Raw genomic sequence first — 16,913 nt, 5'->3', positions numbered from 1 at the left:
ATTTAATAAAAGTTGTTCTTTATAAAAACATAAGCAAATGTTTAGTGAAACGATTTTTCGCGTCTCTCCTTTTCCTCCATGAATTTTTAAATGAAATGAATAGTTTAAAATTAAACTTAGATCTAATATTACCATATTGCAAAAACAAAGAATTTGATATATTCGATATTCGAAGAAATATCATAGAATCATTGTTCCAAATGTGCAAAACTACTAACAAATGCCACATTTATATAATAAATCACTCTTTTTCGCTACAGTAGAAAACATTTTATTACAATTTAAAAGAGCACACAGTCGTTTGTAAATGATAAAATATGTTATGTCTATATTTTACAAATATTCAAAGACGTAACCGAAAATATTACTATCATGGTGTGGAGTTCAAAATTGTACAAATGAAACACCTGACAGGGAGGTTTATTTATTCAATAAAAGTATAAATTGGACCTGCGGTAATCGGCTGACAAACGTTCTGCAAGGTAGTGCCGAATTTTCGAATTTGTCGGACTATAGAGTACTGCCACAAACAGCCTATAATCCAGAACTTTTTGAAAAAGAATACCTTGTAATCCGACAAATTACATATAAAAGTGATAATATTTCATTTTTTTATAAAAATAATATCAATCGCCATGATATTGGATTCATTGTTTTATATACTATTAGTGTTCAAATACATATTTGTTTTTTAAGATTTTGGCTCTAATGGATACTTAGGCTGGTTTCAACAAAGCCGAATGAAGAAGAATTATTGCGATCTTTTTATCAAGCCGTTAGTTGCTTATGCTGGCGAATTTTCATGACATAACATTTCCACAGCTCGCTTAAAGAGATTGTATCAATCAACGTTGATTTTAACCCCTTTTGGCTACGCTATTGCTTAATGCATAAAACAAAACATCTAAATTTACACAAAAAAGCGTCAAAGTAAATTAAAATTACACTATTTTAGTTTTAAGTTGTTCATCATCTGTCTGTAATTTTCAAAGTCACATAAATATGTGACTATTAGCCCTACCCTAATGTGTATGTATGTAAAATACTATTTTCAGTTTTCATCAAGTATTTCATATGCAAGATACTCTACTTGCTATTTCATATGCAAGAAATTCTTTCTCTACAGACATATTTTTTTAAAGTAAATTTTTGTAAAATTTTTTATGTCTGCCTTTAATTTTAAACATAAATATTTAAATGCGTTGTTAAAAAATTACACAAATTTAGTAATTGTTTAAGGTTTTATTCAAATGATATTATATTTTAATACCCGACATTGTTCGGGAATTTTTAAAGTTTTAAAACTTTCTGTAATATTCTACCATGTTTGCACATCTTTGCCATCCACTGGTACACTTCGGTTTCCAGTTAATGGGTGTTAATTTTTTAAAATATTCAGAACATTTTGGGGCTTAAATTCGAAATATTTGTATTATATAAGTTATATTCCGTTTGGAACAAGTCATTACTCTCAAAAAAAAAAAAAATTAATAAAACATTGTGATATACTTCCCATCACTACCATTTTATTTAAAACAAAATAATTTATGCCCCTCCGTTTCCAAATACTAGTCCTAGGTCTATGTTCATAACCGCAAGTCGGAGCTAGTAATTCATCTTAAATCTATTATCAACGGCCAAATCAGTGAATCGAATAAAATTTTATTCGGTACTTCGTCTTCGTCTTCCGTATGTTTTTGATAGAATGATTTATAAACACTTAAATTTGAACATAATGTCAAAATAGAATAGAAGAATCTTTTGTTTAAGTTTTTAAGTACAAAGACTTTTGTTTCAGAGACAGTGTGTGAATAACCTTGGGTGATTTCATTTTAAATTGAAAATTTTATTTTTCTCCAAATATAAACTTAATTTTTTCTTTGTTTGGGAGTTTAAAAAACTTTGAGGCATTTCTCTAAAAGAATTTTCAAATATCAATTTTCATGAATTTTTTAATCAGCTAATTTAGTTATTGAGCTTCACTTGTTTCTAATTGTTGCAAGAATCAGGTCAGAGAAGTCGCTAATCAAAAGAAGTCATCTTATAACGATCTTCAATTTGGCCAGGTTGATCAAGGACTAGTCATTTAAGGATCAAATCATGCTCATAACTCACACGAGATAGGGGAACACTGAATTAAAAGTAATTTCTTATAAAAAAAAACTATTTTTTTAGTATTTAGACTTTTTTCCAAATTTAATAATCTTTCAAATTAAATCAAGGTGAGAATCGCACAGTTTTATAAGATTTATTCCACCTACGTAGTAAATTTTGGCTTTGAACTTTTTCAAAGCCAAATTTTTATTATCTGAACGGAAATGAAAAGTGACATTAAAAGAGTTATGAAAATTACCCACTTGTTTAAAAAAAATATATATAAACCATACCTACATAATTTACAAATATATAACATGAAAATTACTGTGAAATAATCACGCGACCTCTATCTACAAATATTTTAAAAGCTTTGGATAAAATTAATTTTCATTATAAATCATTTTCTATCTCAGATCATTAAATTTTCACCGAATTTAGTAGATCTTAATAAAATGTCAAGAAGATGCTGTGTTTAATTATTATATACAGGGTGGTCAATAACTCTGAATTAGACAGTCCAAAAACGTTGAGAAATCCAGAGTTAAACAGAGTTCCTAAGACTGTTTCAGAGTTTCTAAGACTTATTAAGACTTATTGTTTCTTCAAACTTTTTTTCCACCAGGGAGGATCCTTCATGATTTGAGGCTGGCTTATGATTAAAAAAAAATATAAATACCAGTAGTAGAACGATAGATGTGCCATCACACTATTTCGAGAATAAAATCACTAGCTCCGCAGATTTTCTTCTAAGTAGCTGTTTTGTCAATATTCACAAAAATAAACTTTTTATCCCAAAATTTCAACATCCCATATCTAGAAAAGGGCGCTTTCCCAGTTATGAGTGTATAGAGAAATTATCATTATTTTAAAACGTTATCTACCATTTGATTGAAGTCCTGCTCCTATGACTTTACTAAGAGCAGAAGTAAGGCCTACCTTATATAATTTTCAACAAAGAATTTAACGATGAATTTGAATATGATCTTGAACCTCATTATATTTGTTGCTAGACTTAAAAGGAGCGATGAATTTTCCAAAACCATATAGAAATTTTTAGTTCCCATTTGAAAAACCATAGTTGACTTCAAAGTGTAAATGAAAGTGAAGATGAGGTTTTGATAATTTTTTTGTTACTGAATTAGGCGATATTTCAAGGTGGTTTTTCCTCATCCTATGTATACTTGTGCAATCTATTCTTTAAAGTTACTGTACCATCGTGTATATAATTATTAATTTTTTTCCGTGTATCACAGTTCGCTAACCGCTATCGAAAATATCAATTCTAGATTGCAACTTGTAATCTGTAGACAGAGGAAAAAAATTGGCGTGTTTAATTAATGCAAAAACACGTGTGAACGTGACCTTGACTCAAAAGTACATATAATTCATAAATGTAACATAAATCTTCGATATAACGAAATATTTTTATGTTACTTTTTCTGTGCAATATTTACAAAAAAACAAACTACAAATTGCAAGTGTGAAAAAACTGAAAAAATATACTGAAATAACGGATTACAATTAAAAGGTTATTTACATTTCAATATATTCGAATATCATTTTATCGTCATGAACCAAAACAAAATAATATTGACCCGTTAATAATTTGGCAACCGTAATTTTCACGCAGCAGACGTTTCACAAATGATTTTGTGCGATCATGTTTTCATTGTATGGAAAAACATAAGGACTTTATACGTAGAACTTTAACTGTTCTGTTCTTTTTTTACGAAAAAAGTTTTCCAATACGAATTACTAACTTGACATAATGATTCTTAGTTTCCAAAAACAAATCAAAAAATTGAAAAATATGACTCTATATTAGAAAGAGTAGCATACCTATTTATTAATTAAAATCGAACATTTGCCAATTGTAAATGATACAGCCAAATCAATTTATCTGGATTTTTATGATGTCACCAAATCAAAAAAAAAATAGTTCTAATAAGTTGTTTCATCTAATTTTTGAAATTCTGTGAACAGAAAATAAATATGGTAAATATTTCTTTCATCTTCCTAAATATTTTTTCTACAAATCTATGAGAATCGTCCATAAATGATAAAAAATAAATTGTTATTATACCCTATATATGAAGTACATCAGAGTATATTAAGTTTAGTCTTAATTTTGTAACGCTTAGAAATATTGCGATGCAACAAACAAAATTTTGTTTTACATGTTAATAAAATCATCTAATTAATCCTTTTTGTTTTATCTGTCTTATCTGAGCACGATAATTCAACAACGAAAAGAGATTTCAATCTGAAATTTTTATTGCGTGCTCAAGACGTAAAAAATGAATTTCAACACTGTTTGTATAAGATATTACTACAATTTTTCAGTCGATTGTTTATGTGAATGTGAAGCGAAGAAAAAGCTTCGAAATTCCGCAAACAACGCTGCAGTGCTCTTGATAAACAAAAGATTTATGGAAACACCTCTTCTACAAAAGAGAATTATGTTATTTACACAGCAGAAAACCGTATAGATCTTTTAGATAGCAATTTTTCGAATCCTATTTAAACGAAACTCTCTTCGAATTCGATAAAGTCAAATTTCTTCACACCCCATGCTTAATAACTTGTTTAATTAAAAAACTAGAAACTTTTTTAATGTTTTAACTGTGCATAATAAACGTTTTAATTCGCAACAAAATAATATTAGCCAAATAAAATATACTCTGAAAATAAGATGGTCAATTGTAAATTTCCATTTCATGTGTGCATTTTCTATCTCACTTTTTAGTATGAAAATGTTCGTTAAATTGGTCGCATTTGGATGTAAATAAAATATACTTATATACATAACATATACCACATACGTATAAATACGTTAAATCGGGCGAAATTTTGTTTAGTTTACAAAATCTATTTGTGTTGAATACTTATTAATTAGATTTCAATTTAATTTTTTAATTAAATTGAATTGAATTAGTGTGATTAAAAAATATAATTACGTATTAATTAATCTATTCATTAAACTATTAAAAGTGATTAATTACTTTTATTGATTGATTAATGGTTGTTTATTGATATTTTTTCTCGTTTATTAGATAATAAACGGTAATAAAAAGTTTTTATATTTTGTTTATACATTTTTAAGTGAAATTTTTTTCGTCATAAAGTGAAATTTCTAATTAGCTAATATTTTGTGTTAGCTTCGAAAATATTTGAAAAATAAGTGCAAATTTTTTTCTAAATTCTTTCATGTTTGAACATAGTTTAGTGATTAATGGGTTTTCGAAAAAATTGATGTTCTAAATTGCTCTTTATTTGCTTTATTAAAGGGGTAGTAGAATTTGAGCTTGTTAAAGCTGTAAAGTTATTTTTCTCTAAATTTTTATGTGTTACGCAAATAAGGGCTGCTACGAGAGAGGCAAGGGGACACGCTATTCATTCAAGCGACACCTGACTACGCATAGTATAATATGTTAAGATTTTTTTTTTTGAGGATATTTTTAAATTTAAGCAAAGATGCCAATTGCTATGGTTTACCTTACCCATTGGTACTATCAAGTTTGACTGACAATGAAATAAATTAGTTTAGTCGTAGTTTATTACCTTCTCTTTAATTAACACTAGACTCGATTTAGGACCTAAGGGGTAGAATTGGCACCCACCCTTCCAAAAAAAGAATATATTTAGCTAGCAGTAACTCACCCGCTTCGCCGGATGATCTACCTCATCTCTCCATGCAAAACAATCGAAATATATGTGTCTTTTTTCTTATGAAACCAAATTATTTTGTTTTTAAAATCAAAATCGTCCAGCTAAGCAGATGGATAGCTGCTATCTTTATAAATTATAGCCTATGTATTATGTTGACGTATGAGCTACATTATTGTAAAGTTTCATTAAAATCCATTCAGTGGTTTTCAAAATCGTCCAGTAACGTTACATAGTCTGTATCCTTCCTCGATAAATGGGCTATCCAACACTAAAAGAATTTTTCAATTCGAACCAAAAGTTCCTGAGATTAGTGCGTTCAACCAAACAAGCAAACAAACTTTTCAGCTTTATATATTAGTTAAGGAAAGTAACAAATAGTAATGCAATAACGAGTAATCAAGTAAATAACGGACTCATCTGAATTATGCCGACATTTTCCGAGGGCAATGGCAGTTTTATCAATAAAGCGCCCTTAATTACAATTGACAAATCGTCACTTTAGTTCGACTCGAAATCGTAGCTTTGAAGTTTCAAAGCTAGAAGCCCTGCCCGAGGATCTGTTTGCAAATTTTGTTTGCTTGTTTTATGAAAATAAGAGTCATAAAACCATGTTAAGTTGCATTTTTTATGTTACACCCTGAGTTTACCGGCTTTGATATCATAAAATCTGCTTTACATTAGAAAATTTTCAATCTTATTGCTAATTGAATATTTTCCATCGCAAATATCTTTTCTTACTACGAAGAATTTTAAGACTTAAATCACTCGATTTAAAACCAGAAATTTCCTTGGTTCAGGAGAATCTTTGAATAATGTATAAGGATAAAATTATATGAGAACTATTCAATTTCACTGTTTGTGAAAAAGAAAACATGGAAAATTATCCAAGAATACAAAATATATTTTACATATTTTCAAGAAATTTCTGAATGAAAGTGATTTTGGCATCAAAAACTGTTTATAAATTATGTGCATATAATTTATGTAATAATTAATCAGCTTTCATATGCAAATCATAAAATGTGTTTAAAAATAAATTTTTCAAATAAAAAAAGTTTTTTTATTGTACCAAAAATAAGCCATAATAAACAGTTTAATGCTTTTATTTGTTTATTGAAAGAACGATAAGTCAATCCGCCAGCGCCATTCAGTGGCGTATACATCGGACGACGAAATTCAGTTACATATTAAAATTTGTTAGAAATAGAATCAATTTTTACTATCTTAAAGCGAATTTGGAATTCGAATTATGCTTTGGATTACATTATTTTCTATTGTTATTGCTTATTTGCTTTAAAAGCACCCTATATATTTTCCGGGCTTTTTTTGCAAAGTTGTGTTCATTTCTGGCAGAGCTTCATATTTAAATTTCTAAATTACTTTTTTCAGTCATTTTTTTTTTGTCTGTATAAAAAGTTAATATTTCTTTTTTTAAACAAGTTGGCTTAACAAATTTCTCCTGTTTTACATTCAATCAAGAGAAGGTCCCTCGGGAACTCGTGATAATCAGTTAGTACGCCACTGAAAACCAATGCACACAAGGATCAGTATCAAGTGTATACAAAATAAAATCGCTCATTAATTAAAAAAAGAAACGTTGTTGGATCATTCTAAAGTACTCGAATACCTAAACTAATTAAAACTAATTGCCAAAATAATTTACAAAGAAAAAAAACAGTAGTTATAAAACCGTTTCGCATTATTAGAAAAATTGGCATTAAATAGAAATTACTTCCAAGAAAACAACAAAGAAAGAGGTTTTCTTGAAAAATCTTTGTTGATGAAGAAAAATCGGGGTCATTCCACTTCCCGAATAAGAAATAAATTCATAACAAAAATTGATTCCTTTGTTTGACAGTCATATGATTATTTGGCATAACAAGCTTTTTGCGAATTTACACTACCAGCTGTTTGAATGAATAATAAGAAAACAGAGTACCTAAGCAAAATACAAACCACGAGATAGTGAAATACACTTGTGTTCGAAAAACATGAACCAATAATAAAAGGTAGACCTTGTATAGTGGTTGACCCCTTTTATAGTTTTTCCATATAATTATAGACTGGTCACATCCTAACAACATAACAAAAATATATGTTAATATTATATATAATTTTTAAAAAATGGAAAAAGATAGTTTCAATTTGAAAAAGATTAGGAGGCGAAGAAATTTGCCTGAAACCATAATTCAATAATCATTTGTACCTGTTGAAATTACTATTATACATCTCCGTATTAGAAGATTGAATACAGCCAAAAAAAAGTATTATCTTTGAGAAAGTTGATTCGAATTTTTTTGAACAAAGCAGTACTTTAACGCGTTTATTTATATCGAGTCATATGCAATCGTTATATTTAGATCATAACATTATAATAATTATTTTACGATCACAAGGTTGAAAACAAAAAACAGAGGAAGAAACGCGCAAAATCATTCGCGACTTTGTTTGTTATCTTTTTTTTCTAAATTTTTATTGCGTTGTTTATAATTTCAAAATAAAAATGAATATGAATGTTCGATATCCTGTAAGTTTGAATTTTCAGGCCGTTTTTATGATTGGGCCTTATTTGTTGCATAATAATCTTTCTTCCACGTTTTAGTTTTGATTTCGCTCAATAGATTACAGTACTAGTCTTCATTGTTATTCGTTTCGAGAAAAATTCAAAAACTTCTTCAATGGAAAGTTTACGATCAATTTAACATTTGGTTTTATCTACTCCTCCCGTTATATTTTATAATTTGACGATTCAATCAACTAAAACTAGATAATGGAATTCTGTAGGGAACCGAATCTCTATGCCATGATCTCTTGCATACCGGGAAAGCACTTTAAGACTCTATCCCTGAGCAACTACATAATGGTGTAATTTATCCTAATTTATGATTGGATTGCTAATCTTTTTAAAATGTATTGTAAACATGAAATTTATACTTGATAGTAAGGATCTCTGCTGAGGTTGTGTTTTATTAACGGAGGAGACTAGTGTTTATATAATTTGAGATTTAATTAATGAGTCTGAACAATATGTCTAAATAATTGAACTCAAGACAATATCTAAAATTTGACCTAGATAAATTTTTATTCCAGACAATGCCAACTGAATGTATAACCAATCCTCTCCAACGAGAATTAGCGGATTCAATAATCCGTATGGTCCCGTTGGATGAAATTCGCATTCTATTAGCGTGCGGTGCAAAAGTTAATGAACCAGTTACGCAAGGTTTAAGGCCATTACATTATGCAATTTGGCAACGGTATGTGGAAGCTACACAGTTGTTACTTGTTCGTGGATGTGATATTAATGCAATCGATGAATGCGGATATAGTGCATTACATTTGGCTACGGAACATGGGTAATTATTAAAATGTGCATTGTGTTTGGCTGTTAACACGACCTAAACGGTGCAAAGTCGACTTATATTAGGTTATACACCACACAAGTCGTAATAGCAACTAAATTATTTTCCCCGTCGAAAGACGCAATGTATTTTTTAATATGCTGAAACTTTTATTCCAGGTATGTCGAGTTAGTTGAACTATTACTGAAATCGGGTGCAAAAGTTGATTACAGACCAAATACAGATGAGCTTTATCCACGAACAACACTTTGCGATGAACCATTACGCTTAGCAATTCGAAATAAAAATCTTCAAATTGCAAGAATGCTTCTCGAATATGGAGCTGATCCGAATAAAAGGTAAATATTTTTAAAAAACCATTGAACGTAAACAGGGCTTAGATATACTTTTTGGGCATTAAATTATAACGATGAATTATGTAAGAAATTGGAAATTAGACAAAAAAGATATTAGTATTTAGAAGCCAATAGTGATATTCGCTGAATCGAAAATATCATCCTAATGCAAAGTCGAAAACAGAATCCCAAAACTCCTGATTTCTATACTAAGTGTCAAAACTCAAAAACCAAGCAAAATATTCAAAAGTTTTAGTCTAATTTTATCGAATTCTATAGGAATTTAACATCGAAATTTGTAGCTCACAAAATGTGGAATATCAATTATGAAATTTTATTGTATAGACGTTTGTATATAATTTTCTTTACAGATACTTTTTTGGTTCAGAAATCAATCTGGTAAATGACATCGAATTTCTAGAATTATTATTAACATTTGGTGCAAATCCAGACACAAGAGATCGTGCTGGTTTAACACCATTAATGAAAGCAGCTCGTCAAAGTCAAGTAAGTATTTCCAGAAAAAATGTATACTAATCCATTTTTAAAAATTTTAGTATAGTGATATTAGCCATTATTTGTATATAGTTTACCAATGGAAATAGTAAAGCTCAACAAGTTTGGACAAGAATATTTAATGCCCAACAAACAGATTCAATATCATCCACGCTATTATCTGATACTAATTGCACTGAACCGTACGTACGTATTCGCACAATTCGTCGTACGAGTTTTTATCAAATCATTTTTTTTTTCATTTTTCATCGATAAATTTTTTAGTTACAAGTTTTTTTTAGTTACCTCTTTTTATTTTTTTATGGCTAATCGAGATACAATTTCTATAAATCATGCTCATTAATTTTAGCAAAAATTTTTGTCTTTCCAATATTTTATATTTTGATAATTTTTTAGGGTATGGAAGCTGTGTTATTACTTATAAGTCACGGGGCTGATGTTAATGCAATGACTGATGCAAGGCATGATTATCGAACAGTAAGTTGACAATTTACATAAGTATTTGTATCATCCTGTAGAGATAATGAAAATTTATTAGTCTTACCTTCCTTTGTTTTTGTCAAAACTTTTAAGAAAAATTTTGAACAAAAGTTGTCTTTTCGATAGAAGCAGATGATGAACAGATTTTATCCATTCACAAAGTCAGTCTCTAGAAAATCTGTATCTAGTTGTTCATAAACGATTAATATTCCTATCAATTTGGGCAAATGCTCGGCCTAATCAGAGACTGAAATAAATTAATTATTTTGATTGGAAAAAAAAATTGAGAATTTATAAAAAAAATATGAAAACAAACCTATATAAAATAATTATATCACTTAGCATTTTATATAAACAAAAAAAATTTCACAAAACTCTTTTGAAGTCTGTCAAAAGCACACAGAAATTAAACCTTTAGAATTAAACACATATTGCCAACCTAAGTAATTTAAATTCATTTAGATTATTGTCGAACGAATTTTTGTCACAAAGATATTTATAAAAGATACTGAGCAAAAACAAATAAGATATTAAACACTAAAGAAACCTCAAAAAATTTGCAGAGCCTCAGATTCAGAATGTTCGAGTTTGAAAACTTGGATCCATCAAAACTGGGAGAGATCCCGGAGGATAAACTGCGGGTTTTCTGGGTGGAATCTGGCCTCAACAGAATCCTATAGCTTCATCTGATAAAAACAGCATCTCTCACCTAAAAATGTCTCGCCTTCGGGGGGCAACTTGTTCTCAAGGAGGGCACAAAACACCCCTTGGTCTAGGTGATAGGGATCCGTTTGTGGTACCCCTCCTATGTTTTATTATTGATTATTATTAAATACTAAAGAAAATGATTACAATCAATAGCTACTTTTGATTTTACAACTCGTACTTTTCACCTCTATTGCATAATATCTCTATAATTTTAATTTGAGGATTAGATTCATAATCATTTCCTTTTTTTGTAATAGGTGTTGCATTACGCCGTGCTCTCCGGAAATAAAGACATCGTTAACTTATTAATTAAACAAGGAGCAAGATTAAATTACGATTCAGACGAATATGGAAAACCAAGTCCATTAGATTTAGCAATTTTAAAAGGAGATCTGGATTTAATACGATTATTAATTGGCGCAGGAGCAGATGTTAATTTCAGTTCACCAGTAATAGGAACTCCTTTACATGTTGCATGTTCTGATAATATTTCAAATCGATTAGAAATTTTACAGGTAAGTTTAGATTATAAAAAAATTAACTTCAAAATCGAATTGTAACAACTTTTTTGTTTGCAGTTATTATTAAAATCTGGAGCCGATCCCAATTTAAAAGTATATAATGATATTTATGATCACAATACACAACTCAGACCAGTTCTTGTCGAATATTTGGCTAGTAATGAAACACCATTATTTTCCGTTGTTAATTTGTTATTGCGCTACGGAGCTAGAGTAAGTAAAGTTTTAATTGCATTTTACCTATGGTGAACTTTGTTTCTTCAACATGAAATTAATTAAATTATGTAAATAGTACAAACATTTTTCTGGTTTCTGCATTTAATGTGTAAAAATAGTCAAATTTCGATGTCCATTACAACGTGCTTTTTTAAATTTTATTGATGAATTAAGGCGGATTAAGCCAACAAATCAACGTACCTTTGACTTTTTCTTAGTATTAAATGAACATTTAAAATTAAGAATGATAATTTCTTTAAAGTTATTACTAAAAAGTAAAAGGGTCTAACTGACGATTTTGCAATTATAATTGATTCCATAAAAAAACTAAAAATGCGTTTAAGTTTTTAAGCTCGTCTTAATGTTTCAAAACACACATACAAAAAACAGAAAAAGTTCTTCAAACAAAATTTGTAGCTTATTCCAATCACGTAAATATAAGTTTTTGTTTTTTTGTTAGTTGGTTTTACGCTTCATAAATAAATTTAGAGCTTTTTATTCCCGTAGATATATAAACATTTAGTATGTAGGTTTTATAAAAAATAAGACGTTAAACTGTTTCATCATTGGTTTATTAAAAATCAAACTGATGACTATTGTCCAGCAAAATTAAAATTAATAAAACTCACAAAGTCTTATAAAAAATACAACAAAGGTTATAAAAAGAAATAAACAAAAGCTACTTATACTCATGTACATCAGAAATACTAAAAGTGGATCCATTAATCCATAAAAGAGGCATGAAATCAGGAAAACATGTAGATTTTTTTAATATAAACTCAATGTTGTATCTTCCACACTTGTGATGTCATGGATTCATACTAAAGAATTTCTTCACATCGTATAAAAAATATCAAAAAGACAATGTAGAAAAAGAAAAAAAGTGTACTAATTCCTAAATACATGAAAATAAAATAGCCAGCGTCCATATATATTCTTTGAATGTACGACTTTTTAACGATGTATTTGCATTTTCTGTATTGCTGGTTTCTTTCTTAAATGCATAGTTTTATTTCGGCTCTAAAACGAAAAAAAAAATCGTTTATTATCAATTTTCATTCTCGTTATCTTTAAACGTTCCTAAAAAATTTAGAGGAACAATCTTTCTTAAATGATACACAAAATTCGTTATCAAAAATTTTCCTTTTACAATCAAAACTTATAAATCTAGTCATCTTTTCTTTATCAAAAAAAATATGACATTTACTTAAACAAATAAACATTTCTTCTTACATGTATTTTTCTTTGAGATATCAACTTTCAAATTTTTAAATTCATGGTCCTAATAAAGGTTTTTTCGTAAATCCAAATTGTGACAGTAATTTTTGTGATGAATTATCGGCAGGTTTATTTAATTTTTGAATCCTAGACAACCCCTGCCGTCTTGCTGGCACTAATATTTGTGGTGATTTTTTTATGGGTGATACTTTTTTCGGGGGAGAATTTTGCGATTGTAATATTGTCATTTTTAGTGGAGATTTTTCGAATTTTTTTAACGATTCCAAACAAGGTATTTCAACCACGCCTTCATTATTTTCTAGTTCCATTTTTATCGAAGATGGCGGTGTTTCATTTTCAATTTCTGAATTTTGAGATGAGGGAGGAGATTCGGTTTCGTCTACTGGCGTACTAAACGTTGTAACGCTAAGTGATTTTTTGAAGAAGGAACTTATTGAGGTTGATGAATTTGAATTTTCACTTTTTGTTCGAGATGATAAAAATTTACTTTGGATTATTTTACGCCTAGGGCGTGTATTTAATACTGGTGATTTTACTGGCGACTCGTGTTCGTTAGAAAGTTCTTCATCTTTTTCCGATTTCAAATCTTCGATACTGCATGGAACTTTCGCCTCTTCTGCCACTACAGTCTTGCTTTTAATAGGAAATAATTTAACATAACAGTTACTTGATGTAACTGTTTTTGAGATAACTTCTTCAATTTTTTGTCTTTTTTCTATATGCGACTCATTTTTTCTATATTCATCCAAATAATCCCCCTCAAATGCCTCACTCTCCTCTATAATTACTGTCCTTTTAATCGATGATCTTGTAGTAACACTGAAGCCAGGATTAACATTCTTTGGTTTTTCATCTTTTAGCTGCCGAATATCTGGATTGAGATTCCAAATACTGCTTTGTAGTAGCTTCTCATTATCCGGATTCCAATTATCCAACTGTTTCTTTGAAAATGGATCAATATTACCTAACGCATGTTGAAAAGCTTCTGTTTCATTAATGTACTCTCCGCTTAGTTTTAATAAATCTTCTTCTATGTCACTTGGGGGTTCAGTTAATCGAACAATTTTTCGTTTTTTGGGATCGTATACATATTGATACAAAAATGTAGCTTCAGCTTTTAAAAAATTTTCAATATATTCAGAAGTAACCTCTATTTTAGGCATGTTCAAATGAACTGGTATACTGACTAATGATTCTCTTATATCTAAATCACGAACTCGTACAATAAACTTTTTCGCTTTAACTAATCCTATACCAGGTAACGAAGGTAAATAATCGCAACCGCTTAATATACACATACGACGAAATAATGAAAAATCGTAAACTTTATCCGATAATTTCATAACTTCAGGTAATTTTTCACTATCATATAATAAGGCAGTGCCGGTTTTCTGTAACTTAAATAATACTTTACGGCATCCGAATAATATTAAATCACTATCTTCAGTTATAACATAATCGACATAATTATTTATATTTAAGTATGCTAATTGGGCATCAGCTTCGTATGGAGCAACAATACAGTCAATGTTTTTAGCTCGACACGCTCTTATTAATTCTAAAGCCATTAAGTGTGTTACATCTATACTTGCGGCCAAATATCGCCATGCTTTATCCTTTTGACCAGAACGTAGTAATTTCGCAGCCATTTCTTTTTTCTTTTTACGTTCTTCTCGACGGCTTGTTTCTTCATCTCGCTTCGCTGAGAGATGTCGTCCATCAAAAACCATTATCGGTGTGATACCATGATATGTTAACATTTCTATGAGGTTCATACAATATCGAACATATTGATCAGTTTTTTCGCCAATTGCTAATTTGGAAGCACAACCAAATGCTCCTTTATGTAACCAACAGTATGAGTCGATAGCAACTCTCGATCCACGTATTTTTTCGAGTTGAATATTTTCGGTGGCTTCTTTAACAAATGTGATTAGGCCTTGAATACCCATTTTTAAAACTTAATCAAACTTAAAATTATGTTAAATTAAAATTATCTATTATTTTCAGTCATAATGACAAATTCTATGTGATATGTTATTTTGTTATTATTTTCGCGGTCTTTTAATGACATCACGGACCTGTCATCTGAAATTTTAACCTTTAAAGTCAAGCTTCAAGTATTTATTCATTTGAACTCAAATTATTATTCCAACAAACTGAGATTTGTTTAATAAATATAAATGAATTCAAAGAATATATCTTTGTTTGAGTGAATTCAACATTTTCTGATGATCTATTAATATATATTAAAGATGAGGTTATTCAATTTCAAAATTTATTGTCTTTTTGCCATAAAATGAACAATTTATTTCATGAATGCAACTTTCTTTTCTCGCATACGGATACGGATCAAATAATAATATTCTAGGCTTCAGATAATTTGTTTGGATAAGAACACGGATTTTTCGGTGAAAATTCAATAAAAAACAGTCAACAAAACTGATATTTAGACTTGAAATTAAAAATAATTTCGCCCGCTACAAAAAAGATTTCCTCTCTTTGGAACCCTGAAAATAGAAATTTTTGAACCATCGTGCCCTAAGTATTCAAATTTTTAAGAATTTTTAAGAATATCTTCCTGATAAACCTATATTATTCGATTTTTACCATTACTATCCCTAATCAAAGTTCATTTTAATTGAAATATACTTTTTAGACTAAATAAAAACTAATAATGGAATTACGTTTTATGTTACAGGTTGTAATGAAGACTCAATTCAGAGATCCCGATGGTTGTTTAAATTGTTTACAAAACGTTACAAAACCAAACACGGAAAAAGTATTTTATGCCTTGGTAGACGCATCAGAATCGTTCGACGTTTGTATGATTCGACGAAATAATATTATAACACCAGAACAAAAGAGTTTCCTTATGGAAGTAGCCGCATACCCTTTGAGTTTGGCTCATCAAATACGATTATTTTTACGGCGACAACTCAAAGATAAACTTCCAGATTTGGTATCCGAATTACCGTTACCACTTTGTCTTCGTAAATATCTTATATATGAATATAATATCTAAAAATATGATGTTATTTTTGATAAATATTTGATGTGATAATCATTTATTGATATTTTTGAGAATGGGCCCATTCTCAGGTATTTTACTTGCAGATAAAATTGATTTTATAAACTCGAATCGAATTTATTTATCTTTGTTTTATATCTTATTGTATATCTTATTGAAGAAGTTGAAGAAATGTTTATGTTACGCACGCATTAATAATTTTTCGAATAACTTTTAAATCTAGTCATACAAATGCTAGTCACGATAACAGAACACGATAACAGAACAAAATTATCGAGTTCTGAATGGTATAATTCAACTTGTGTTATATTTTGTGTGTTTTTGAAATAGAACTATTATAAAAATAACTATTTTATAATAATGTTCATTACCAAAGTTATAAAAGAAAGAAATTACATACGTCGGAAAATTTTTAATATATGCTTAGCTTTATCTTCAAAATCAAAACTGTAATCTCTGCAATGATATATTCTTCATTTATATATTATATTAATGTATGGTATTATTTTTTTGCTCAAATTATATTTTGTATTACTTAAATCACTTTGCAAGTGACTTTAATATTGTATATTTATGTAGTCATATTTTTGTACCTTTGTACTCTAGAAATATTATTGGTTAATCCTTATAATAAACTTATTATCAAAAATTTTATTTGTTTTACTTTTGTAATCATTTGAGCTTCCCTTAATATTATAATGAACGGTCCGTGATCGCAAGGGTAATTGGATAAACAATT

The 16,913-nt window shown here is 29.0% G+C and overlaps 2 protein-coding genes across 3 annotated transcripts; one reads left to right on the top strand and one right to left on the bottom strand.

Annotated features, from left to right (window-relative positions):
* Positions 1–5,069: 5,069 nt before the first annotated feature.
* On the top strand, positions 5,070–16,518 carry LOC123300911 (ankyrin repeat and SOCS box protein 3-like). 2 transcript variants are annotated; one of them, XM_044883585.1, is made up of 9 exons: positions 5,070–5,160; positions 8,857–9,122; positions 9,287–9,466; positions 9,835–9,970; positions 10,052–10,165; positions 10,376–10,456; positions 11,425–11,682; positions 11,746–11,901; positions 15,845–16,518. In XM_044883585.1, the coding sequence occupies exons 2-9, from the start codon at positions 8,860–8,862 to the stop codon at positions 16,166–16,168; spliced, it is 1,512 nt and encodes a 503-aa protein (XP_044739520.1). In that variant the 5' UTR covers positions 5,070–5,160; positions 8,857–8,859; the 3' UTR covers positions 16,169–16,518. The 2 variants fall into 2 exon arrangements, with proteins under 2 accessions (XP_044739520.1, XP_044739521.1); XM_044883586.1 differs by lacking the exon at positions 10,052–10,165 and having other exon boundaries at positions 15,845–16,514.
* LOC123300904 (exonuclease 1) lies at positions 12,630–15,305 on the bottom strand. Its single transcript, XM_044883571.1, has 2 exons — positions 13,138–15,305; positions 12,630–12,924 (listed from the first exon to the last, which is right to left on the bottom strand). Exon 1 carries the CDS (start codon positions 15,093–15,095, stop codon positions 13,179–13,181), a length of 1,917 nt encoding a protein of 638 aa, XP_044739506.1. The 5' UTR covers positions 15,096–15,305; the 3' UTR covers positions 12,630–12,924; positions 13,138–13,178.
* Positions 16,519–16,913: the final 395 nt, after the last annotated feature.

The sequence above is a fragment of the Chrysoperla carnea genome, chromosome 5 (genome assembly GCF_905475395.1).
Source record: "Chrysoperla carnea chromosome 5, inChrCarn1.1, whole genome shotgun sequence".
Classification (NCBI taxonomy): domain Eukaryota; kingdom Metazoa; phylum Arthropoda; class Insecta; order Neuroptera; family Chrysopidae; genus Chrysoperla; species Chrysoperla carnea.
Note: the sequence above shows the minus strand (reverse complement) of the source record. Positions and strands in the feature narration are given on the sequence as shown.